The following is a 24968-nucleotide window of genomic DNA, read 5'->3' on the forward strand; positions in this document are numbered from 1 at the left end:
ACTAAAACAAATACTTTGCACGCCCTCGGATCACCTTCCGATCGGCTTTGGCATCGAAGCTTCACGGACGGACAGCTGTAAACGATCTCGACAGACTCACTCCTCGTGCAATCGAGATCGGCCTGACGGAAGGCGACAAGCTGTCTGGCCCGTCCAGACAGTTCGGCATGCAAGGGTCGCACAGGGATCACAGGTAGTCTCCGGTCTCCGGTGGCTCTACATCGGAATCTTTGGTCTGTTTCGCCCTCCACCGAGCACTTTTGCGGACGCTAAGAAGTTTATGCTTTGTTTACGCTTGCTCATTAACGGACTTTTGGTTCGTTCTTGGTCGCTTCGTACGGGGGTCCGTCGTTGAACCCCTTTATTTGCCAAGAGGGTAGAAGGTGTTATCGCGATGGTCGTGGGAGCGTTGTGGCGTTCGTCCAAATCCAGAATCATCAGAACCAAAGTCCGTCCAGAGATTAGTGGGAAAGTTTTGCAGCAGCAGCGAGACTGCTATCCGGGACCGTCCGATCCGGGGATCATGCGTGGAAATTCCGATCGCTGATCGAAGTGAAGTTAAACAATTCGCACAAGACAACCTTTTAAACAAAATACCTTTTCGTGTGATTTCAGGGGTTTGGAAATTACTACATTATCTCCTAAACAATGATGTATTCGCAGCTGACATTCCTTTTTTTTCCAACAAAATAAGTAATCTTCATCGCACGATCATGTTTCTATGAAAACATAAAGTTGATGAATCGCAATCCAGTGTGATCCAACATGGCAACACTCTTTTGTATCCGCCACCGTCTGTTTGCCAACAACGCCCTTTACTATTGCCGAAGAAAGTGTGAAAGATGGGCTTTTATTTTAAAAAACATTTTCTAAGTCAATGTCGGTCACTTTCAATGCCTTCCGATCGGGCGATCTCTCTTTGGTCGGTTCTGGTTTTTTTACATTAGAAAAAAACTGTCCCACATCCGATAAATGGTACGATAAATGATCATTTCCTTCTCATCGCGCTTCAGAATGTCGCGCCCGGGTCCTTTTGGAACGAGTTCCGCTCTCTCTTTCTTCTGGGCATTTGTTTAATTCTAGGCTTCTTTCACCACGCTTTAATCCAATTGCGCCTCTAATGTGGCGTTCCTTCCGGCGGAATGGAATGGCTTTCAAATTTCTTACCCTGGCCAAAGTTGAAACCATCCACCGATCGATCGATCGCAACGTAACGCAATGGCGAGAGGATGAGACTTGAATCGAAAAAAAACCGCCCCGCAAAGAGGCGAAGGATGCACCTCGGATGTCCATTGTGGTCGTTTCCCGATCCCTTTTTATGCCCATCGTTTTGTCCCATTATGGCCAGCGTGCGATCGGAACTCGGAACTTTCTGTCTTCCGTTTCGAGGGTCGTAAAACCCGGAGCCGAACGTCCGGGGTTCCGGTCATCCTGTTTTTCGTGTTGTGGCTGTGGTCATAAGGCCCGCTCTTCGAAAGGTGTCCGGAAGGAGGGATGGGACGGGTCGGACAAGCATCGGGCCCCGTCGAGGAAGCATCAATGAACAATAGGGGCAATCTTCATGCCACATGGGCAGACTGGGTAGAGAGCTCGGCGAAGGAGTGGAGTAAGCGTGACGTGCCCGTCAATGGTCCAAATGGACAGCATTCTGGCCTGCCCCGCGCATCGCAAAGGACCGCACATCTGATGTGTAATTGATGTGACAAAGGGCCTTTCTATTGCTGCCTCATAACGCAATGGGTAAGACCCGGAGTCCGGAAGTCCGATTAGAGGCCGGCCCGTGCAATACGCTTTATTGCCGCATGGAGAACCGAAGTCTTGAGGCTTTGATCTTTTGAAGTCATCGCCCAGGGTCGGCCGAGGAAAGTTCTTCTCCAGCGGCGGGTCTCAAGGGGCTCCTCACGGAGTGCGGAACGCAAGATGACAAGATAAAGAGCCTCGGATTGACCTTAGAGGCGTTGCCCGGTGCCGCTTCGGCGTGATAGAGTACAGTTAAGGGTGTTTAGGGCGTAAAATTGCCTGATCACCGCGGCAATCAATTACACCGACCGGAGGAGGAGATCACCTTCTTGCCGGCCGGACTTGCGAGGAGCGCTTGCGTAGAGTTTTGTCCATAGGATGTCCCCGTAGATGAAGCGAAAAAGACGCCTTTCGCTCCGATCAGCATATCGGTGTGGTTTGACAAATTGACTAACGTGTATTCAGAAGGTATCATCTGCCACCGGCCCTACACACATATGCGACGGAGAAGACTAAAAACCCTCCAACGCTGAGCTTTATGTTTAACATATAGGGATGTTTCTTAAATAGGTATGCTTCCCAGAGTGAGCCCACATCCAGTAAAAGGACACTCTATGAAGACGGGGTTTTCATATCAACGACACATAACGAATCTCCCAACGAAATGGGCGTGCGAGATGGCTATAAATAATAGAAAACAATGCTCCCGGTGCGGATGAGCTGCTAAGTACACAGGCGAATATTTCGTAATATCAGACCCAGAAGTCAGATAGTGAATGAAATGGATATAAAAACCTCAAAAGGATCATGTTTTGCGAGTGGAAAATGTATACCAAATGTCGTTAATCTTCCAGAAAGGCGGTACAGCTGTTTTCTTGGCCGTAACCGTTAGGAAACTCCTGTTTTTCTCAACATTCAGGTTGTTCGTCTTACGTTTTTATTTTTTATCAATTGACATTGTTTTGGTCATTGTGCTAGGGTTCATTACATATTTTCAGTGTATTTAGCTTCAGTTCACGTTGTTATATTAGCATCTTATTGCAGGAATAGCATAGCAATTTGAGTCGCTACTGATGTGGAGGGTCTGAAGTTGCTTATGATTGTTGTCTGCTGACTGCAGTGTATTTTTTACAAGTTTAGTTACTGCAACACTTTTGGTTTGCTTTTTTGTGGTATAAATTACGAGAACCACAAAAGAATGGAGCACCCGCCGCCAATAAATGTCCCGATCCGTTTCCAAATATGGGCCACCATCCTGGCGAATGTAAATGCTCGGTATTTACATACCAAAAGGTCACGCAACCAGAACGGTCAATGTTATCGGCATACATTAATCTGTAGAGCACAATCACTATAATGCCGCCGACTGGACGTAACCGAAGCCACCGGTAAAGGGCACACACTACATTTGCACCATTAGTCAGAGTGTCCTTCGGTCTTCGGTCCTGGCGGTCCGTTCGGGCGGTTGTGCTGTCGATGGCAAGGCGAGCAAAATGGATCCTTCATTAACTTTAACAACCTTTCATTGTCGTTTTACGGCCCCAAGCCATCGATCGATGGGTCGGGTGGCCCATAAAGTGGGCGCAGGAGTGACACAGTGGGACAAAGATTCGACCGATGGCGTTTCGGCATCATTTCGATATCATTGTTGTCATTATGGGACCCCGTCGGTAATGGGGTCCCGGTGCTCATTAATTCTTCTTTCCTTGCCATTGTTCTGTTGGTCTGCAATTCGTTCGAGAGTCCTTTAAGACTTGAAGTTGTAGGGTTAGTAGTTATTGAAGAACTGATTTGATTTTTAATAAAAAGCAATACACAAAAATGCTTGCGTCTATAACTAATCGGATGGAAAACGATATTGTACAGATTGTCAAGAACGTGGAGTATCCGTTGTCCGAGCCACCGAACGCCACATTAGCTCCCTTCCTATAAACATATAATTGAGTTCCACGAAAGTGATTTTCTTGCCAACGTCAGCACAATATCAAAGCCCCTAAGGAGTCTCCCTAGTCAGCCCCACCCTGGCCTCCTTGGGATGGAGTAGTTTCGAAAGGATATCGCTTAAGGCTACATTGTTGTGAGTGTGTGTGTGTGTGTGAATACAAGCAAGTGAACAGAAAAAAACCGGGGGCCATAAACATTGGACCGAAGTCAACGAAAGCACAAAAAAGGACATTTTATAAATCAGTGACTAGAGGCATGGGAATTGTGAAGGGACGAAATCGGCGCACCCGTTTCGGGGGCCAAACCCATGCGCGTCTGTGGGAGTGAAGCAATAGAAAGTGCACAGGAACACCACACGCGAACCCTATCCCGCCTGGTGGCATGCCTTTCGTCGCTTTTTTCGTCGCTCTCTTCATTCGAGTGCCCGCACGCTTCGGGGTCCTTGGCGCGAGGAGGGATCCACACCGGAACCTCGTCGATGATGATCCTTCTCCGAAGAGGCTTCTCCACGGTTTACGACTTTCGACGAAGTTTCGGTTGTCGACAGAAAGAGCGTGCCGCGCGATAGAGAGAGAGAGGGAAAGAGAGAGCGATAGAAAATGGTCACTCACGAAATGGTCACGAAAATGGCTACGGCGCCGATGCACGCGTTAGGCCACGCCCATCGCGAGCCCGTTTCCGATTGGCACGATTCGAGCACTCGAGCACGAGCACTCGAAAGCTGGATTTTCACCGCATCCGGATTTTCGCTCTCACCCCGAACCCGGGCCGGGGTTGGCCAGTATCCTGCGCACGATCGTCCTGCGAGCCCCTTGATGGCGATGAGTGCCTCTCAGCGCTGCGATGCTCTCGCTTTCGCTCTCTGTCTGTCCCTGGCATTATCCTGTCGAGTGCGGCAGGATAATGCCCGACGTCCGGTACGGTGGTAGAGACGGCACGCACACAACTAGCGCGCCCTTCTCGAGAAGGAGGACCCTTCACGCGGACGGACCCGACATCGGCGAGGGAAGAACAAAAAAGATAAATAATGCACAAAGGATACGACGGTTTGGTTTGGTGTGTGCGTGTGAGTAGGAAGGGACCTGGCGGCCGAGCGAGCGAATGGGACCGCGTTTGTGTCCGGTGCTCGAATCTCCGGTGCCGCTTCGAGTGTGTGCTGCAACAACGAGTGGTCCACTTACCTCTCAAGTGAAAACATAATTTAGTTACAGTCAAGCACTGGCCATCAACCCGAGCTGGCCCGACGGAGCGTTACGAAGTGTTCCCATTTTGGTGTTTGGACGAAACGGAAGCGCCGATCGGATCGAATCCTGAGCTGGCCGTCCCCTACCAATCGCTAGACCGCCTGCCCCCAAAAGCGACCCTTACGTTTTGATCGATTTTCTGATTAAAGTGGCGATATCGACGCGATTGCAACGCGGTCTCCGGAACTGCTCCCCGCTAATGACCCGTAGTGTTTGTGAAGGCTTGTTGTGCGGTTGTTAAACTATTGCAAAGGTGTTTAGTGATTTCACCAAGAATTCGGGCCATCCGACGCACGACTTTAAAAGTTACAAAGTGTTCCGTAAAACGTTTCACAGTGGCCACCGAAACGAACGAACCGGCAGCGGCTGGTGCTGCCACGGCCACCGGTGCTAGTGGTCGTTCCAGGACACCGGCAACGGTTCACCCATCGCACACGACACCGCGCACACCCGGCACGACGTCGGCCAACGTCGTAACGCCCGGGCCGCCGCCGGGCAGTCCAAGTGAAGCGGCTTCCAGCCCCGGCCAGACCGTGCTCCCGGACGGGCCCTCCATCATGGCCAGTCCGGCGACGGCCCCCGTCCTAACCTGGTCCCCGTTGCTCTTCCCGCCCTGGAACACGGCCCTTCTGCCCGCCGCATTCTATCCCGTCGCGGCACTGCGCTCCTTGCCCGGGTAAGCGATTAATTTGCATTTGTCTTATACCATTTCCGAATTATATCATAAACTACGATCAGTTACACAGCAATTGATCATATAAAAGGCGGTCTGTCATGACTTAGTCTGTCAGCAGTACTTACAATGTTTTCCATACCAGTATGTTAAATACTATATGATTTGAGCTGTTTCATAAGCTATAAGCTATAAGATCAGCTTGAAGCATTTTACAAATCATAAAATGTGCATAACATGTTTTTCTCAGATCGTGCACTATTTTTATTTGTGTAGATCCTATACGCAAAGTAGCTGCCGTCCTCACCAATTTATGTTACTAAAATTGGTCAAATTCTTAAGCTGATGCCTTATGGTCATACGATCTTACGAGATCGTATGATACGAAGTACATTTTTATCTAATCTGATCGTTAGAGTTAGATCGTATTGACAAAGTTTGTAATGAAAAGGAAGAATCTTTCGATGCAGAATTACAAAATTGGTCATAAATTGATCATGGAGTTTTTGATGCGCTAATAAAAGTTGATAAAAGGCAATTCGAAACTGCGCCATTCTTCGCACATTCACACCTTCACCATCTGCCCATACCGATTAGATCTTCGGTTGATCGATAGCCATCACCGGACCACCGGATTTACTGCGGCCACACCGCTGAAGGTGGCCGCGTAACAGGAAACTCAATAACATCATTCACGGAGCCTGCGCGCCTCAGGCTTTCGGCTTTCAAGCGCAGCATGACCGGAAGTATCGTAAATATCGTTAATGGGGAATTAAGGGGAAGGCATTCTTCCGGCTATTCCGGCCCGTTTGACTCCGGGACGACTATTGCTCTCGATTTGTATTATTTATTTTTTTATCGGTGTATCGCTTACCGGTTATGAGTTTGTTTTTTTGCTTCTATTTTTTGAGAAAACACACTCCTCGCCTGTGTGCCCCGTTTGTACCTCGCCCGGGATGGCGTTGAAATAATCCCATTATTTACTGCACCCGCCAATTCCGGTGTGATGGCTTCCGGAATTGGTGCGCCCGCTGTCCATTGTGCGTTGGCCACTTTGGTGTCGGATGCGGATCGCTTGCACTAGGTGGCCCAGGTGGTCTGCAGTTGGCCGTCATTGTTGTATTTTGTCAATCTGTTTTTTTGAGGTCCCGATGAACTTAAAAAATCTAAATAAAGTGTGATCATCTTTGATATTTGGCACTCTTTGTGTTACGTTTGACGGCAACAAATTGGGGTAATAAATTCCGATTAAACATCCTTCTTTAGCCCTGGAGCCATCTGGAGTTTGTTGAAAAATATATGCATCATATAGTCGTTACACTATTTACTGTAAAATAAGTTTCATACATCTGATATAAGGATGATATTCCAGATTATTTTAGCTCTTTCTTTTGAGTTAAGGAGAAACCATGACCCTGAAGACGGCGATACCCAAACGGGGCGGGCTGCATGTTGTGTACATTAGCATAATCAGCTTTGGAAGTGATTTTCACGCTTGTCCATTTTTCGACGGTTCGAGGTTGACACTTTCTCCACCTTCTGTGGTCATGGTTGGGCTAGACAGGCTCAGTTTCAAACCGACGACCGAACGACGACCCTGACTCTGCCCGAGCCCAAGGATCACCCAGCTTACAGCCGCCACAGGCCAGCTCAAAGCCAGCCCAGAGGTTATGAGATCAGTGACGAGTGAAATAATAATATTTTGCTTCGTTAGCCGCTCGATACTGTTGTTTTTGGCGTTATTTAAGACACCTTATCCGTGGCCGGAATCATGCGGCTGTTGTTTTGCATCCTCACGGTGGTCTCACTGGAAGCCAAAGGGACCACCAGCACCACCACTGACGCGATTGTAAATCCTAATGGGTTTCAAAAACCAAAAAAACGAACGAAAAGAAGTACGAAAATTCCGGAATTTCCCGACCAGCACCGCTGAAAGTGCTCTCGGAACAGTTTGAACAGTCGACAACGATCGCTTCGAAGCTGGATGTGTTTGAAACGCACTTGGCCATCGGTTGACCCACCTGTTGACGGGCTCGCAAGTGTTCGTTCGAGCATCCAACCATATCGGCATCCATAATCATTATAAATGCAAATTAGGAGTTAGACAGAGAGAGCGAGAGAGAGCACCACGAAGCAGTGTTCAAGATCAACGGCTCGCAGGAGACTAGGACGGTATGTCGGTGGCCGTACGGGGTAGTAGCAGAAAGCTGCTAGAAAGAGATTGCGAGTAGGACCCCGTTTTACTATCGGAAATTCCGACACTTTCAATCGCCGTCGCCGTCGTTCTTATATTGGGTCTATTGTTTTGCATCACGTTCCTCGTTCTGGCGATGATGCCCAGGGACGACTTCACAGAAGGTCCTTCGTCTCTCTGTTCACCTCTCTGACACTAACACACTCTTAAGGCAACGATTTCCATAATTTTTGTGTTCTCTTCAGAATAAGTCAGAAACGGAGTGACGGATCGAGTGCAGGATGCTGGAAGCATCAGCTTTCTGGCCCTGCGTGCTGCTCGGAAAACCCCTCTCGGGGCTGACAGCCTACCTGCCGGCCGGTGGGAACTCCGGATATCCCGGAATAACCCACCGGCAGGCCAAAGCCACAGCGCGCACGCTGCTACCCACTAGAGATGAGAGCGCCTTCGGCGGCGGTGGCAATTGAATGGACGCACTTAAAGGACACGGCGCGCCGAAATCCGCGGGTAGTGGCAGCATCACCGCCGCACCGCCCTTCTTGACTGAGGGCTCACGAGAGCCTCTTCTGCGCGGCCGGCCTCTGCCTGGTGGCACTGTGGGTTTAAGGAAACGGTGGGCCGGCCAAGCAGGTTGGTCCGTTGGAGATCCGTCTGGCAAACGCTGTCCGAGGACGCTTGCATGGCGATTTGCACACAGTTCGCTCTCCAGGATTGGTCTAGCGAGTTGGTGGTTTTTCCTGAAGTCCTTTAAAAATCCTTGCCCCCGTGAGCTGCACTACTTGAGCCCGCTGCCAGGTACTACCCTGGCAGACCCGGCCTCGGAGCTGATTCTAGATTTATTTGCTCATCAATCAGCCCTTGTTGCCTTGTTTACGAACCGAGCGCCTTTATTGTTGCCCGAATAAAGCTGCGGCCGAGCTTTACCTCCCGGAACGACCCCAACAAAAAAGGACCTAATTGCGCCATCACAGTTTGCTCGATTGTCCCACTTTTTATTAAATTTAAAATCGCTGCGATCAATCATGGTGGTGAACCAAATTAAAAATGATCGCCTCCTTTCGCCCGGCTCCGGGAGGCTCACACAAAGCGCGCCCTGTCATGGCGTCCTTTGTCATCCATCAAAAACGCTTAAATTAAAATCCAATCAAGCTACTGGTCGGAGGTGATGGTGGTGAACCGCTTACCGCAGAGCAGACCGAAAGGGAAAAAGGGAACACGAATTACGCCCACCGGTCCGCCGGGAGGGGTCTTAATGCTGTGCGCCGGTTCTGCTTTTCTTTTCGACGAGAATGGGCTGCGCACGTTACATAATTCGTTTTCACTGCCTTTTATAGGCCATCACCCGTCGACAGCCATCTTGCCGTCGGTCGTTTGCGCAGCATCCTTTGATTTAGATTTTATTTTCATCGCGCCTCGGTTTGGGTCAGGGTGTTGGGACCCAATAAAGCAGGATACCGGGCCAGTGATTGGGCCACCGAGAGAGATTATGTTGTCCACACCAGGATGCTCCCGGAGTGGAGAAAAAAAAACGAACGAAAAAGAGAAATCCCGGCTCCCGGGATGACATCGAGTTTTAACAAAGGGTTTTAATAAATCTTAATTCCGTGCCCTGGATGCAGTTGAGGCGTTATGGCGTGCTGACCCGACCCGGAGGGCGGACAGGCGACTTCCGTTCCTCGCGGAAGCCCTCGGGGGCGTGTGGGCCCGATGTGCGGCCTCCAATAAATTCGACCAGATTAAAAATGCCCTGGGCGGAAAGGACGCCCGGGTCCGTGCCAATGGCGAACATGATTGACAGTAATCGAACGATCGAAACCGGGGGAAATTAAAAGGTGAAAACGATGCCCCCGATACCCGCCGTGGGGGATTAAATGCAACCATGGCGGCCACCATTTAATCCTTTCCCGGGTTCGGCGCGTGTTCTGGACCCGAGGGTTTGGGTTCGATTTTTCAATTTACGTTTCATTAAGAAGTTTACCAAATAAAATGCTAACCCTATTAATAAACCCGCCCTTGTGTGTGTGTTTTCCATGCAGATTCCTGGACAGTATGAAGCTACCACAGTCACAGCGCACGACCAGCGCTGGGGCCGGCTTTCGGATCTGCAATCTGCTGGAGCTCGACAACGACAAGAAGCACGTGAAGAAGCGGAAAAACTCCGGCTCGCTGGACGATCCGGCGATCCATCGGTTACGGGACGGTGAGGAAGACGGAGACGACGAAGATGGGGACGATTCGCCGAGTGCCAACGAGGCTTCGCAGGGTGCCAATAATTCTGGCTCGCGCCGATCGCTGATAGCGGCGCATCCGGAGGACACCAGTAGCAATCCGGACCTGCACGGTAGTGGCAGTGGGAACAGTGCGGCCAACAGTGACGACGACAGTAGTAGCCGACCGGAGACTGGCCGCCGACGGGAAACGCCGACGGGACGAGGACGGACGGACGGACGAACGACCCCCGCCGGCAGTCGGTACGATAGTGGGGACGAAGGTAGCAAACCGTCGCTAGGATTGAGGCCTTCGACACTGGCCGAAGATTTGCACGCCCGCTTCGGGTACCCTCTGCATCCTGCGGCGCATCACCTCCATCACCACCATCCGCACCCCGCGAATCACGCCCATCATCAGGCACATCTGCATCATCAGCATCACCTAACGACACCTCCGAACCACCACCACCACGGGCACCATCCACATCCTGCGCTGTTTGGACGATCCTGGCCGTACGATGGCTGCAATACACTCAATGGTAAGTGGAGCGAAGCCTGTTTTCGTTACAAATCGAGGCGATCGGAACGATGTTTTGGTGGGCGCAATTACTCCTATGCCGTGTGGCACATCAGATTAACTGCCAAGAAGGAGAGAGAGAGTTTGATCACCCTCCGGGTACAAAACATGGGATTTGTACAATCGCTCCCAGCTCCCTCTGTCCAAATAGTTCGTTTCAAATCAATTTCGACGGGATACGGTACGGGATTTAGTTTGATGGTCGAACGGGAGAAGGAACTAGGGGAACTGCAACGAACTTCCGAACCGCGGAGAAGGACCTACGACATGCAGTTAATATTCCAGTATATAGCGCTGCGACAGAGTGGATTATCCGTCAAGAGTGCCGCCGTGTTCCTAATTGGTGTGGACTTCCATTCTTGGGCCATTGGTCCGGCCATTGCTCAGAGAAGCCCGTGCTTTGGCCACTGACACAACATGCCTTTTTAACAATCGTGCCAAGTCCAGCTGTTCGTGCCAGGACCAGCTGGACTTGCTGAGGACACGGCGACATCGGGAGGCCATAACAGTGGCCAAAAGTGACCACAGCCCTCGAACAATTAGCCGTAGCACGCCACACGCCACAACGGTTATGACACGCCACAATCGATTCGTAATCGATATCCTTTCGGGACGGGAAGATTTACAACTTCCGGACACCGAACGACCCCGGAAGACCCCAGAGGCGGCGGCGGCATCTGTGTGGATGCTCACAAAATACCAATTAGAAATCAATCATCAACAATGGGACCGCACCACGGTTGCCGTGATACTCTGGCCATCGATCCTGTGCCCTGTTCGCTACGAAACCCACGAAGCCAGCAGATACATATCCTGCCTGGCAGTAAGTTCTCCGTTACATAACAGAGCGGGAAAGTGCGAGGGCCCCGAATATGGGCTAATGGATTGCAGATTGACTAGAAACGGCCCTTCGGGGTCTGGTCTCGGGGAGGTGTCGAGTCCTTTATCCAATCGGCAAACCGGAACTGTCAAGCGCATCGAAACACACCAGGTAGACCGTGCTCCTGCTTTCAATGGCCCTCTTCTTTCGGGAGGGCATTTTGTGCACAGACCCCCGTGGGTTTGAATATGTGTTCGAAATGACAGTTGAATTGAGGTGCCTTCGGAGGTTCGGCCATTATTCGCCGGGCCTGCCAGCTGCAACGCCTTTCGCCCCCGGGGGAAGCAAAAAGGCTTCAAAATAATACATCGCCGGCGTTCGACCAAAGCCACGGTGTTAACATAACGTTTTAGCCTCTGCCAGGCCGTGCCAGGAAAATACGCACCCCGATACGACCCTCTCTCTCTCTGTCTTCAGCTCAATCCCACCACGCTCCAACTGCCTTTCCATGAGCGGATTTATAGGCAGATAAAAAGCGGAAGGATAAAAATATCGAGACGAGATTCGATATGCTTCCGAGCGTTGATGTTGGCAGCCGCACCGCCATCGAGACTCGTCTAACGACAGACCCGGGGCTGAAGCACAGCACAGTTGCTCTTCATTTGTTTGTCGCTAATGTTGCTGTTTGGCCTCAAGAGCCCAACAGCAAGAGGGGGTTTAGGAATACATTTATTTGAGTTTTTTTTCGGGACTCTCTCTTCGCCGAAGTGTACGCGACACAAGTACACTCGGCAAGAGGTTGTTTGTTTAGGGATCGGCGGGAAAAACGGATGATCGGGTTGGGTGAGTACGTGTGGTACGGGGAACGGGGGAACTAAAACTCAACGGTTTACCTCTTCGGGTTTGAGCACAAGCGCCATTTTGATGTGAAACAGGACGACTATTTTAATTACAATGTTGTCCGGACAAGGGATGATGTTACTATCGAACTTGATGAAACGAAACAGTTAGATTGGTTTTTTACGTGTTAGGTTCATTTTTTAATATTAAAAGTCTATGAATTCTAATTTTCGAGTTTCGCTATCTTATTTTCGAGTTTCGCTTAGAACAGTAAACATAAATGAATAATGAACGGTTTGATACTTTTCATGTTTGCTTTTAGTTCGTTTTGATAAAAAGTTCATCAACTAAAATGTGTTATAAAAATATTAAACATTGTGTGTGCTTTAAGCAAAACATTGAAATACTTTACTTTAACCGTCGCGAAACTGCTCGAAACTGCTAGAGTACAGTGCAACACGTCATGATCGTCCTGAGTGCTCTTTTCTGCTTCAGGGGCACTCATTCGATTCAAAAAAAAGACACGAGGGTTCTCACGTATCCTCTCAGCCGGCAGGGCGGAGCAGAAAAGGAGGCGTGATTTGCGCGTGGTTTGCTTTGTACGGCCACACAGAACCAAAAAGGTCCTCAGCAAACACCATCAGCATTAGCAACAAACAACACACATTGTCGTTCGCAAGGACTACCCTCCAGGTTTCTCGCGCACACTCGCGAAAAAGACCGACTCGTACCCGAAAAGGACAACACTAGCACTGGGAGAGAGAGAGTGAGGGCGCGATGAGAAAGTGCTTCCGGAAGCAATCAATTCGTTTTTTTTGTCTTCTTTTGGGTCACACAAGGATACTTTCGATTTAATCCGCACAAAGTGGCAGAAAAGAAAAGAGTTGTGGATGGTGCCTACAGCCACACAGCGAAGGACGCAAACGGAGGAGTGAAGGATGAAAGTGAAAAGAAGCTTTTCAAACATCCCCATCCCGGGAGGGCTCGCGGTACATTAATAATCGACTCGAACGTCATTTATCAACCTCACCGGAACAACCGCCGGCGAGGTTACTTTTGGTGGTAACGCGCGCGAGCTTACCTTCCTCCTTGGTGAAGCTTGGTCCGGGTGTTTGAATAAAAATCCTATCATCGAAACAACGGATCAAGGGACGTGTGGGCAAAAGCAACCTAAAACGGAACGGGGGAAGTGCCATCATAAATTATCGACCTCGCTCAGGAAGTTTTCCCATTTCCGGATCGGGGTCCTGGCCGGGCGAGTATCTGTTTCCCCCTTTCCGTTCCTAGTTTCACTCACTTCAACCACGCTCGAGGTCATCGGATCGCCGTCGGTGTCGTGCTGTGCGCGTTGCACACCTTGCAGGCGCACAGCACGACAGCTTCGGAGAATAAATGTGCATTACAATAGGTGACCGCCAGGCAGCCGACTGCGTGGGCCGATAGGGTCAAATAGCGGGAACCGGAAGGAAGTAACATCACGGCCCACGACACTAATGAGCGTTTCCTTTTTGTCTCTCCTCCATCCAGCATGCCATCAGCAACAGGCCCAGCGGTTGTTCGCGCAGCAGGTCAGTCCTGCGGACAGTACCTCACCGGTGCACTCGGAACGCTCGTACCTTGGCAGCGGGGGCCTCTCGGTCGGGACCACCGGCGGAAGCACGGGAAACGGATCGATCGCGTCGCATCTGGTTCCGGTGCGCGCCGGTTCCGGAATGCGCACGCCCAGCCCTTCGGACTCGGAGCGGGGTCTGGACGATGCACAGCACCACCACCACCACGGCGATGCGCACACGGAAAACTCGGACGATGTCGATATCGAGGAGGGCTGTGATGACGACATGATCGACATGATCGAAGATACGGACGATCCGGGAAGCGGCGAGCGGGGTCATCATCCGTCGGGCGCCCTCGGCGGCGGTCACAAGAAGCGCAAACGGCGCGTACTGTTCTCGAAAGCCCAAACGTACGAGCTGGAGCGTCGGTTCCGGCAGCAGCGCTACCTGTCGGCCCCGGAGCGGGAACATTTGGCGTCGCTGATACGGCTCACGCCGACGCAGGTGAAGATCTGGTTCCAGAACCATCGCTACAAGACGAAACGGGCCGCCCACGAGAAGGGAGCGCTCGATCACGGTGGTCACGGAGGTGGCGGGGTTGGCGGTGCCGGTGGGCTTCCGTCGCCGAGGCGGGTCGCCGTGCCGGTGCTCGTGCGGGACGGTAAGCCGTGTCTCGGGGGAGGTGGCAAGCAACCGCACGACCTACTGACCGCCGTTCCTTCGGCGGCCCACCTGCAACTGCCACCCGGGTTTCAGCACGCGAGTCTCCTGCATCACGCGGCCGCAGCTGCCGGTCGGTGGTGGTCCTAAAGTCGTGTCGAGCAAAGGCAACCTTCAAACTGTAAATATACGTTACCATAAGACCTAGGAGAAAAGCATAGAAAGAGAGAGGATGAGGTCTCAAACGAGAGACAGAGAGTCATAGGAGTGTTTTGCAATTTTCCACAACTTCTAAGATGGGTTCTAAGTCACGCAGGATGCGACGGCGTATCGGACGTGATCGATCTCGGAAGCGGACAACCCTGACCCGCTGAGAATAGCCCTAAGTATGTAGAGTTACCGCATAAGGATAGCTGATCGAGCGAAAACAGTCTTTAGTCTATTTAAAACACGTTCACGGTAGAGAGTGTAATCAATGTACAAATAGTGCCCGATCCCCGACGACGAAGTTATGTTGAATCGTTCAACGAAAAGACGAAAAATAAAATAATCCACCAATTTTTCTCAACACAGACACACGCGCATTATGCCATTCCACAACATTTTGAATGTCCTTCGATCTTGTTTCATCCTGTTTCAAAACGTCCCGGCACCTGTGTCCGATATGTTCCATTTCGATTGCCTTCTAAGTCGGAGCCGAATTGAACAATTCCAACTTTTGATGTCTTTTTACGCGCACCGCAACTTCAGAAATTCACAGCCCCCAGGAATCACGGAGCCGATCTCAAATTTGAGCCGGAAATCAATAGGATTTCATCGGTGGCCCACCCGTCCGTCCGCCCGCCCGCGGTAATTGTACAAAGTACTTCCGGTCGCGCCAGGACAGCGTTCCCTTTTTGCGGGGCTCTCCCACCGACAAAAAAACACGAGAATAATAAAAAGAGAAAAGGCACAATCCATCCATCCAACCCAATCTGTCTCCGTGGAAGAATAAGAGCAGAAAAAGTGTGCAACAATGACAGCCGGGGCCGGCCCGGAAACGGAACCACCGTTGCTGTCAGGGTGTGGACGACGATGAAAGGATCGCAACCGTAGCGAAACCAGCGAAGAAGAAGAAAACGGAGCGGAACACTGGCCCACGCAGGACGAAGGACATCGATATTGAGGAGTCCTCCGGCCGGCAACAATGGCCGCACCCCGGCCCCGCGGGGTGCGCTCTCTATTCAGTACACGCAGTGGTGAGCCCATAAGTCAGAAAGTCGATAAACCGGATGTCATTTTGGACCGGGCAGCGGAAGAAGAACAGACGAATCGAAGAGAGCAGAGAGACCCCGGAGTCCCGGGTTCCCAAAGGAAGACACACACAGTCGCGTCGGAACAGTTCGTTGGGAAGAGAAACTCTCTAGAAAAAGTGGCCTCAAAAGTGACATTCGATGGGCTTCAAAAAGAGGCTCCTGACGGACAATGTGCGTCACAGCGGGGAACAGGTAATGTGTAACAAAGGTGTCGTAAGTTGCAGCGTAAGAGACCTGCCGACGACGGTGCACTTTGCGCATTTGGCCGTTCAGGTTGGGCAGGTTGTTGTGTGCCGTTCGAGCCGATGCACAAAGGGCGTCCCAAATTAGCTTTATTCGCTGACGTGTGGTGCACTTGAGCCCGTTTTGAAGTGCAGTTTCCGGCGGACTGCTGCAGGTACCGAAAGGCCGACCGGAAGTCGAACGATCGATCTGTCACTGACGGGAAAGACCGAGAAGACGGACGAACGAAACAAACTTCTAAGGGTACTCGTGTGAAAATCCCTGTGTAAAGTGATTAGAAGGTGACCAAACACCTCTTCTGGAGATCACAAGATCGGATCGATAAGTTCAATAGTGGTGCGGCATTGTTGAACGAAGCGCGAGCGTCATCTACGTCCGTAAATCTTCGTAGACTGTAATGGTCATTGAGGGCAAGTGGACTTCCTGAATGCTCTGCGTGAATATCGGTGGTCAAGCGTAGAACTCGACCCGAGACGTGCCAAGTCACCGTTCTTTGTCCAATCCAGGCCTCTTATCTTGGCCTGGTGAGTGGACAGAATTATGACAATTTTCGCATTTCATTGATTTTCTAGCTCTTAGACTTTTAAACAGTGGACTATGGCCACTTTATCTGAATATAATGAAAACTGTTTCTCTGCCAGTCAGACTAATATTCTTATGAGTCAGACTTGGGCCACTCTAAACCCTGAAGTAATCCTCCTTTGTGCATTTTCTCTTCGGTGGTTTGGTAGCCGAACTCCAACGTCACAACTAAAGGACAACCGCACCCAAAACTCGAACCACGGCGGCCCACAAAGGACACCGCCAGCGCTAATCTATCGCTCTTGGGTGTCCTCGTTTTTTTCTCTTGTTTCCATCCTTTTCGGCCAGGACCTCACCATTTCGCGCGTGGCATCACATCGCCTGGAGCATAAATTCACATTACGCTTACAGGACAATGCGCTGGGTGGGTGAGCTCCCCTCGCGCGGTTCCGCGCAAAGGACCTGTCTCGCCCGGCCGTGGGTGACGGGAGGAGGGTCCGTCGGTTTTCCGTCGGACGGACAACAAAGCCACACCACGGCACGGCAGCCAGACACGGCCGGAGATGTGCCAGGTTATGTGCCGGAGCGCGCGCGCCCGGTCTCGTGCTATCTCCACACTCTACGCTTCGGTTGGTTTTTATGACTTATGACCTTCCATTCCATTAGGGACCTGGTGCTGCCATTACTATTATTATTGCTATTATTTCTGCTCGCCGCCTGCGCTTGTTGTTCCCTTCCGCCGCCTGTGCCAGTAACAATGAAAAATGATCGGGAAAATATGTTTTTCCTTCTTCGCCCGTGGCCCGGTGTCCGGTGTCCGGGATCCGGGAGATTTACAAATCGCTACGCCATCGCGGTGCGGTGTCCTTTTTTCGCGTGCGATTTTTCGCCTTCGCCGGGTTGGAGGGCGCTTATCTGGGCCGCCGAGCGTGAAGGCGGCTATCAAGCTGGACCTAAGGGTTGGATTCCCGGGCTGTGTCACGTGGATCATTATGCTGGTGTCCTTTTATGCGACTGGCCGAGCATATTCAACGATTGACACCAGTCTATCGAGTGAGAGGGCATCCACAGGATCGTCCGTTATCATGTCGTCTCGGATGCTGACCGCTGGCCACCAGAAGGACCGCGCTTAGGATTACCGAAAATCACGATGATTGGACGATTCTGTTTTCTCTGCTCAGTTGCCTCCGAGACGCAGGAAGGATGGCCGGAAGTTTGGCCATAAAACTTTGGCTCGCTGGCACACGTCACGAAGACCCTATGCCACGGTTTGCGTATCGACTTCACGCACTGTTGCCCCGAGCCGGGAGGCAGCGAAAGCGGCCACCGGTCACCGGAAGCAGAAGCGGGCATTGTCGGCAAGAATGGCAAAAAGCAAAGTGAGTATCGATACCGAGATAGGGGCCACCCTCGAAACGGTGGCCATAAACTATGGGTAATTGAGTTTTAAAGTTGATTTTTCAATTGTACACACGCGCGCACCGGCGAATGGACGGTGCGTGGCACGTGGCCACCCGGGACGCAAACAGATTGCAGCCTAATAGAGGCCCGTGGAGGCGACCGGCCTCTGGGGAAGCTCCAATGCCCGACACCCCGAATCCTCCGGAGGTCTGTGATTTTTGTGTTTTCCCCTTGTTGGGGTTGGTGGTTGTAATTAAAACTGTGTCCTGGGCTGTTCACCCTGCAGCGAAGCATCTGGGTTGATGGGGTCGGAACGGCGTCGATGTCACCTCGGAAGTGAGATAATTTACCAGAAAGGGCATGGGAAAGGAAGTTAATGAAATTCGGGAACTGTCACGGAGCGAGTTGTTGGCTGAGAAATTTCCAAGGGTGGAACATATTTTATGAAGCCTTTCAAATCATTTCAGCCATTTTTCCCAAAGAAAAAATGGTTAGTAGGAACTATGTTAAAAAAAACACGAATGCAACAGGAAACCATATTTGTCAAGAGAATGAAGTGCTTGTACCATACATTCTGGCATCTTCTTGCGCCCAAAATATTTGGAACATTCTTCCAATTGAAAAATTCTTCAAAAGAATATAGACCACAATTTTCAAAATGAATATTGAGCTTTCTCTCTATCTAAAAACAGACCAATCCAGCTGACACCAATTCTCGGAATATTACAACTCTATTCAGCGTGCTAAAAGGATCGATGGACTGCGTGACGCACCTGGAGTTTTCCTATTTCGAGTCCTGCTGCGCATCAAACCACTCAACCAGTCAGTTTCTACGTTTGAAGAATAAAATTCCGCCTAATTGAGGCCAAATACTACCTCTTCTAGCATTAGCTGCCGTCCAGTTTCTCGGAACTCTAGTCAATTTACCCATTGAGTCATCGACCGGTGAGCTCTCTCCATTTGTGGCCCATTAGACAGGGCGTCCTGATTACACCTCACCGCGGTGGGTGCGGTGCCCTAATTTACATCGCTGGACCCGCGCTAGATTCAGTTTATAACCACACGGCTTGATGTACCCCACACGGGCGACCCTAAAAGGCCGTCGGAACATCAACATGCGGAACATCATCATCGCGGAGTCATCGTTACGAAGCCAAAAACAATCAGCTTGCAGTCACAGGCCACATTATCCTGCGAAAGTGCGCTCTCGTGTTTCCCGGGCGGAAGTAGCGGGAAGTGCATCAACTCTGTCTGTCTGTCACCCTCGCGGCACGTGGCCACGTGTCCGGTCGACCAAACTCACGCAAATTACCGCATCGAATCCATCGTTTGCATGTCGAAGACAGTTTGCTGCCAAAGTTTATCTGATCTCCGGCCGATCGAAACGAGTCGGAAGCTATCAGTCATCTTCTTTCAAGAGGCCACACCGTGATGGTGAGAAGCACATAACAAGGACATAGAAGCAGTGTTCGAATGATAATGATGATGAAGTTAACATAAGCTATGTTCGCATTCGATGCATTCGAGGATTGTATTATTATCAAGTTTTGTGTGATCTCCGGAGGTCCGCCTTTAGCTTTCCTACATTCGTTTGCAGTCGTGATCAAAACGCACACCTCTTGAGCACGATCACTGCGCTTTGTCGGCCACTCTGCTCGCATTCCTTTGCTGGATTCCAATTAATTTGAATTTTGGCAACAATAGATCGAAAAAGCAAATGTTCTCCTCACCTTCGGTGCGGGAGTGCGGGACTTGGTACCCTTGGGGCCATAGAAAGGAAAATCAAATTAGCTTAATCCGCTAGCTTCTGGTGTTGGTCACAAAGCGCGTGCGGAAACATTTTTCACTTTCTCCGCTTTGATGTTTCGAGCCAGCCGGCGGGCGGTTCTCGGATGAGCAAATAATGAGTTTGGTTTGGCCCATTGGGTCTTATCGCGGTGCTCTTCGAGCGTCTCCCGGACATCCGGACCTATCAATGAAATTTGCATATTTTTGCACCAACCCTGAAAAAGCAATTACGGTTCAGTAAGCACCCACAATGGCTGCTTAAGGGCAAATATCGATTTTTGTTTAAAATGCTCGTGTCGATAAATGGAAGTAAAGGTAAACGGTGTTTGGATTACTCCGTTTTAAGGCCGTTCAAATAGCTAATTGGAAGTGTCCAGCGGTTCACGGGACGGCCTTTCTATCGGAAGTGGCTTCGTAATGCCATTGAAGGATAAGAGAGCATGTGAAGCGTTAACGGTGCAAAGCTGTTTTAGGACCTTTGAAGGTATAAAATTGTGTAGATTTAATTTTCGTTAAAAGCGTGTATTGATATGTATTATTTATTCGAAGAAACTCATGGAAAATTAATAGATCATCAATTACTTGGTTCGCCAGAACAGTCACGAGAAATAAATAAACTAAATCTAATAAATACCGCCCAGTCCGTTCTTCTAAAAAAATACTTTTTGTTTTAACTCGATGCTTGAACTCACAACTCTGGCTCTGACAATGAATTGAATTTATTATTAAAGTAACTAACTTGAATATTTAATTTAATTAAAAAGGTAAACGATGATGTTCGACGATCCTAGACTTCACCTTTACTGGTAGAAATAAAATAAGTTTAGACGAGGCAACATAAAAAAATCATGACTGTTCAAACTTTAGATTTTACATGAAACTTTTAAACAAATATCACGCTTTCAACATATTCAAACGTAAAAAACACACACAAAAGAAGGCTTCATGAGACTTTTTTTTATCTATTGTTGAAATAAAGCCTGAACCCAACGTCCGTCGACAGGATCGAGTAGAGCGGTCCTCCAGCGATCCTGACACCTTCCTGCTTCGCTATTGATATCTATTGTTCATCATTAGTTATTTCACTAATCACGTTCGTTAACACGTTGCGCTGTTCCACCTCTCTTTCTCGCTCGATCATGTTAACACGCACCTAAAAAGCCATCTGCCCTGTCAGGACATCCGAAGCGATCCGGAACCCACACCCGAACGTGTGGCGGAACAGAATCTGAATCCTCATTTCAGCACCGACGGCTTTCGACAAACTCAAACGTCACTCGAGGGCACGTACTGCACGTCCATTCGAGGGGATTTGTGTTCAGCCCATCCTGGCCATCCTTTTTCGTGCCACGCAAGAAGGAACGGCACTGTCAAGCCGGCTTCCCCCGCTTGCCCCCCACCCGATGGGCATAATGATGATAACTTTATTTTCGCTCCCGGTCTAGGATTGGCTCATATCCGGTTCCGGTTCTTGATCCATTCATTCCGCCTGCCGAATCCGAAATTGTGGCCCCAGCCAGAATACGGATTGCATAGGTGCGAAACGAAGCACTAGCCTGGTGTCCTTTTCTGGCTTACTGCGCCATCGCTAGGAGCACTTTCACCAGCGAAAGGCTCGCCGAAAAGGATCTCTTTCGTTCCCGACGTTGCTTTCGGAGGCATCACATAATCACCGGCCATCAAGGACGGCCAATCACAGCAGGCAACGCGAAATGAAGCCGCGTTTTCGGGCAAGGATGATGTCGTCTTCGGGGGGTGCGATAAATGGTTCTCAACTCGGCACGGTTCTGTGTGTGTGTCTATTTTTTCCTGCGTGTCAACCGCCGTTACAATGTCCTTTTGCCTTCCGAACTGAGGAGGCGCTCGCCGTGCAATATATTTAAATTAAATGTCCTCCCTGAGTAAAGTAGCCCTAGGGTGGATAATCCAAAGTAAGGGGAAACCGGAGCCACCGGAGAAGACAGACCGGAAAAAGTTGGGCACCCGGTACGCCGCGTAAGTTACTTTCTATCGAATGGCTTTCGCTTAACGCGAAGGTCCTGCGAAGACTGTGCGGAAGTGATTTGAATACGAGATTGATTCCTCGTCTTCCGATGTCCATCCGTTCAAACCATTTAATGTCAAGGCTACGGAAGGCAAAGGATTTGCTCTCCGAGGCCAGTGTGTACTACGATTCAGCTCCCTTGGTTAGGACGTCTTTCGAACTTGACTTCGGAAGTATCGCTCCACGGCCCATCCATGGCGTGGTTGTGATTCGTGTCAGCAGCGTTGGTCGGCCGTCCCATTTCCGGATGTGAAAATTAAGGCCGCCCGGTGGAAGGCAAGGCATCACTTTTCCGGAAACTGGGGCCGGGTTCTATCGCCCCCGGTCCATCTGTTTGCCGTACGGTTTTAATGGCTTTGTAATTGCGTGATCCAAACCACCCACGGACGGAGGGGGTTGACTGCCCCGCTGCTGACAGTTTGACTGACGTCGAAGGGGAGGTCTTGTGGTCAAGATCAGATCGGCAAGGGGAAGAAGGAAGCGCGCTAGGGTTGATTGAGCTCTGGTGGCATCAATAACACGGAACAGAGTGTTTCAATCGAGATTGAAATCTGAAGCCGGAATGTTATACTTGAGCCGTTGTTTTGTTTTTATCCAAAAGTGTTCCGATTTGTTCCGATTACGGGTTTATTGACACAAACATTTAATGATTGCTGCTGTAGTTGGTTGTAACAGGATGTTTCGGTTTAAGGCCATTAACAACAATTCGATAGAACTATCAGGAGACCAAGCAACCTTTTGCATACTTTTAGGTGAATTCCGTGCTCGAAAAGCCATAGAGATTCAGAAGCTCTACGCACCAGAACATTCTCATACTCATCAGGATTAAATTGAAAAGGAAACAGGCGTCCGTTCGACGTAAATATTAAACTGTTTCCTAATCTTCTTCTGCCATTGCACAACTCTCACATGGGGAAAGATATTTTTTTAGCCTGAAAAACATATGAAACTACAAAAAACATCTTTACGCCTTCAACAAATCCACCGGATTAAATCGTACATCCCACCATCTTGAATCCCAAAGAAGCCCGCAATGGCTTGTCACCGAATTGTCGATCACTTCTTGGTCGAAGGAACGTTGTTTGTTTGAAACCTTCTGCAACACACTTTGTTCTGTGTGTCACTCTCTATTACTACCCTTGGTTCGGGGCAAACTGGGAAAACAAACTTGGTGTCCAACAACCCCGAGAAGAAAATTGAAAAAAACTATTCGGAAGGTGGCAACATCATGGTGATGTTCCATTGTGTTGAGTTAATTGAAAGTTGTTTATTTACGTTTTTCCCCGTATCCTTTTCGGTATCCATTTTCCTTTGCCGTCGGAACTTTGCCGTTCGGTGGCGTAAGTTTGTTTTCTTTTACCATTCTCGAACGGGATATTAACGGAATGTAATTACAAGATATTTTCAACCTGGTATGTTCCGTTTTTTTGTTTGGTGGTGCTCAAATCAATGATGTATCAATCGCTTACAAATTCGATCATAAACAATCTGTTGCAGGGAAAATGGGAGATTTTTATATAATTTTAGAAGCATAAATTAATTAAAATGCGTGCGGTTCAGCAATAAAGTTATGCTAATTTATTCCGTGGGACTTATTTCCGTTGGCCTGGACTGTGGTCCACATTACACCAATGGCCTTAAACGGATTCCCAGCGAACTCTTCCCATGCAACAGTTGATTGAACGGCGCCGGCGCTTCGAAGTCGATCAAAAATTCATAACACCGTTTAATGACCCTATTAAAGCGCCTTCCAACATTATTCCTCCCACTCGCGTGGCCGTTGACAGTGTGCCCAAACCCAAAAACAACAAGCCGCATGTAAGCCGCTTGTTTCGGACGGGTGCCGCCAGCAACGGCGCCAGCTAAATAGCCGTGAAACAGCAACATAGCACCTCATAAAATCGGAATCCCAATGAGGCTGCTTCCCGGGTTCGGGAACCGCCGAGGGTGGCCGTTAAAGACTCGTTGCGAAGGGTGAAAAGACTGCTGCGGTGCGCAGTGTCGCGGGCTGTGGGTTCCTATTTACACCCTCCACCAGCAACAAACACAGACACATACGGACAATATGTTTCCCATCCCGGGTGGCCGGCCTGGGACCGATTCGCTTTCCCCCCACGCACAACAATTCCGAGTTTGGTGGGCGGAAGTACGACGGCCGGGTTTGGTCACGATTGCGGTTGCAAACGGTTGCCACTAACAACAACGCCCACGAAATCCGCACCGACGCCCGTACGCCCCTGCGCCGCCGGGAGGTAGTCGTAATAGATATCGAAAGTTAGTTTTAATTTCGATCCAATTTTTCACCACCAGCCGCAGGCCATTAGAACGGCTCATGTTGAGGGTAGCGCGGCTTCAATAGAACAACGTGTTGATTGGTGTAATGTTGTCCTCAATATTCCGCAGTCGCGTGCCGTCGTATCCGTAAGGATTAGTCTTGGAGAAAAGGACACCGGAAACGAGCAATGAATGTTCGCGGCATCAGCATAATGGGGACAGGAATAATAAAGAATAATAAATTATTTATCTCTGGAATCCGGAAACAGAAAGAATTAATAATCAGATCCATTTTTTCACAGGCCGTGATCCTTTATTTATTATGCTTTCTATCACGATCGTACAGGACTAAATCTTGTTCGCTATAATTAAATCAAAACTTCAATCATGTTCTAATGAAGTATTCAATGATATTTTGTGCCAATATAGACAACATGGATCTCCACAAACCTCGGATTAGCCCCTCGATAACGTGTTTCTAGTTGAATAACTTTTAATTAAGTTTTGTTTTTCCGCTTCACAAACCAGGCACTGGGTCTTAAGTTCCTTTTTGATGCGTGCCTTTTACCTTCACCAAAACACAATCAGGATCAGCCCCCAGCCTGGTCGACGCGAACGCGGACGGAATACGTTATAGTTTTCAGGCTCCCAACCAGCCCAGCCCATCAAATCATCGTTCCTCGGAGTTACGGACCTTACTTCATCGCCATCATCGGCTGAGGATTCCGTGTTGATGCGATGCGTTGCGATCGGAGACTGATTTTTATTAGATTTCTTCCGGCTTTCTTCAGGCTTTCCCGTTTCTGGTGGTGTTGTCAGTTTCGCTTGACGTGAGATCGCCTATTAAGCCCGGGGCGAAAAAAGATTGTCTTGTGATGAGACCCGGAAATGGAGTAACTTTTTCGAACGCCGTTCAGAGAATGGGCTATTTTCGGAGAATGTTATA

General features: G+C 49.7%; 1 protein-coding gene across 1 annotated transcript; it reads left to right on the top strand.

The window, feature by feature from the left end:
* The first annotated feature begins 1736 nt into the window (after window positions 1–1736).
* Window positions 1737–14605, top strand: LOC128275013 (homeobox protein vnd-like). The gene is made up of 4 exons (XM_053013384.1): window positions 1737–1740; window positions 5265–5604; window positions 9832–10544; window positions 13770–14605. Exons 1-4 carry the CDS (start codon window positions 1737–1739, stop codon window positions 14603–14605), a joined length of 1893 nt encoding a protein of 630 aa, XP_052869344.1.
* The last annotated feature ends 10363 nt before the right edge of the window (window positions 14606–24968 follow it).

The sequence above is a fragment of the Anopheles cruzii genome, chromosome 2 (assembly GCF_943734635.1).
Source record: "Anopheles cruzii chromosome 2, idAnoCruzAS_RS32_06, whole genome shotgun sequence".
Lineage (NCBI taxonomy): Eukaryota > Metazoa > Arthropoda > Insecta > Diptera > Culicidae > Anopheles > Anopheles cruzii.

Bases quoted from the DNA above. Each gene is read 5' to 3' on its own strand.
- LOC128275013 (XM_053013384.1), top strand. The intron at 5,605-9,831 runs GTAAGCGATTAA...TTTTCCATGCAG, and splicing joins GCACTGCGCTCCTTGCCCGG to ATTCCTGGACAGTATGAAGC. The intron at 10,545-13,769 runs GTAAGTGGAGCG...TCCTCCATCCAG, and splicing joins TGGCTGCAATACACTCAATG to CATGCCATCAGCAACAGGCC.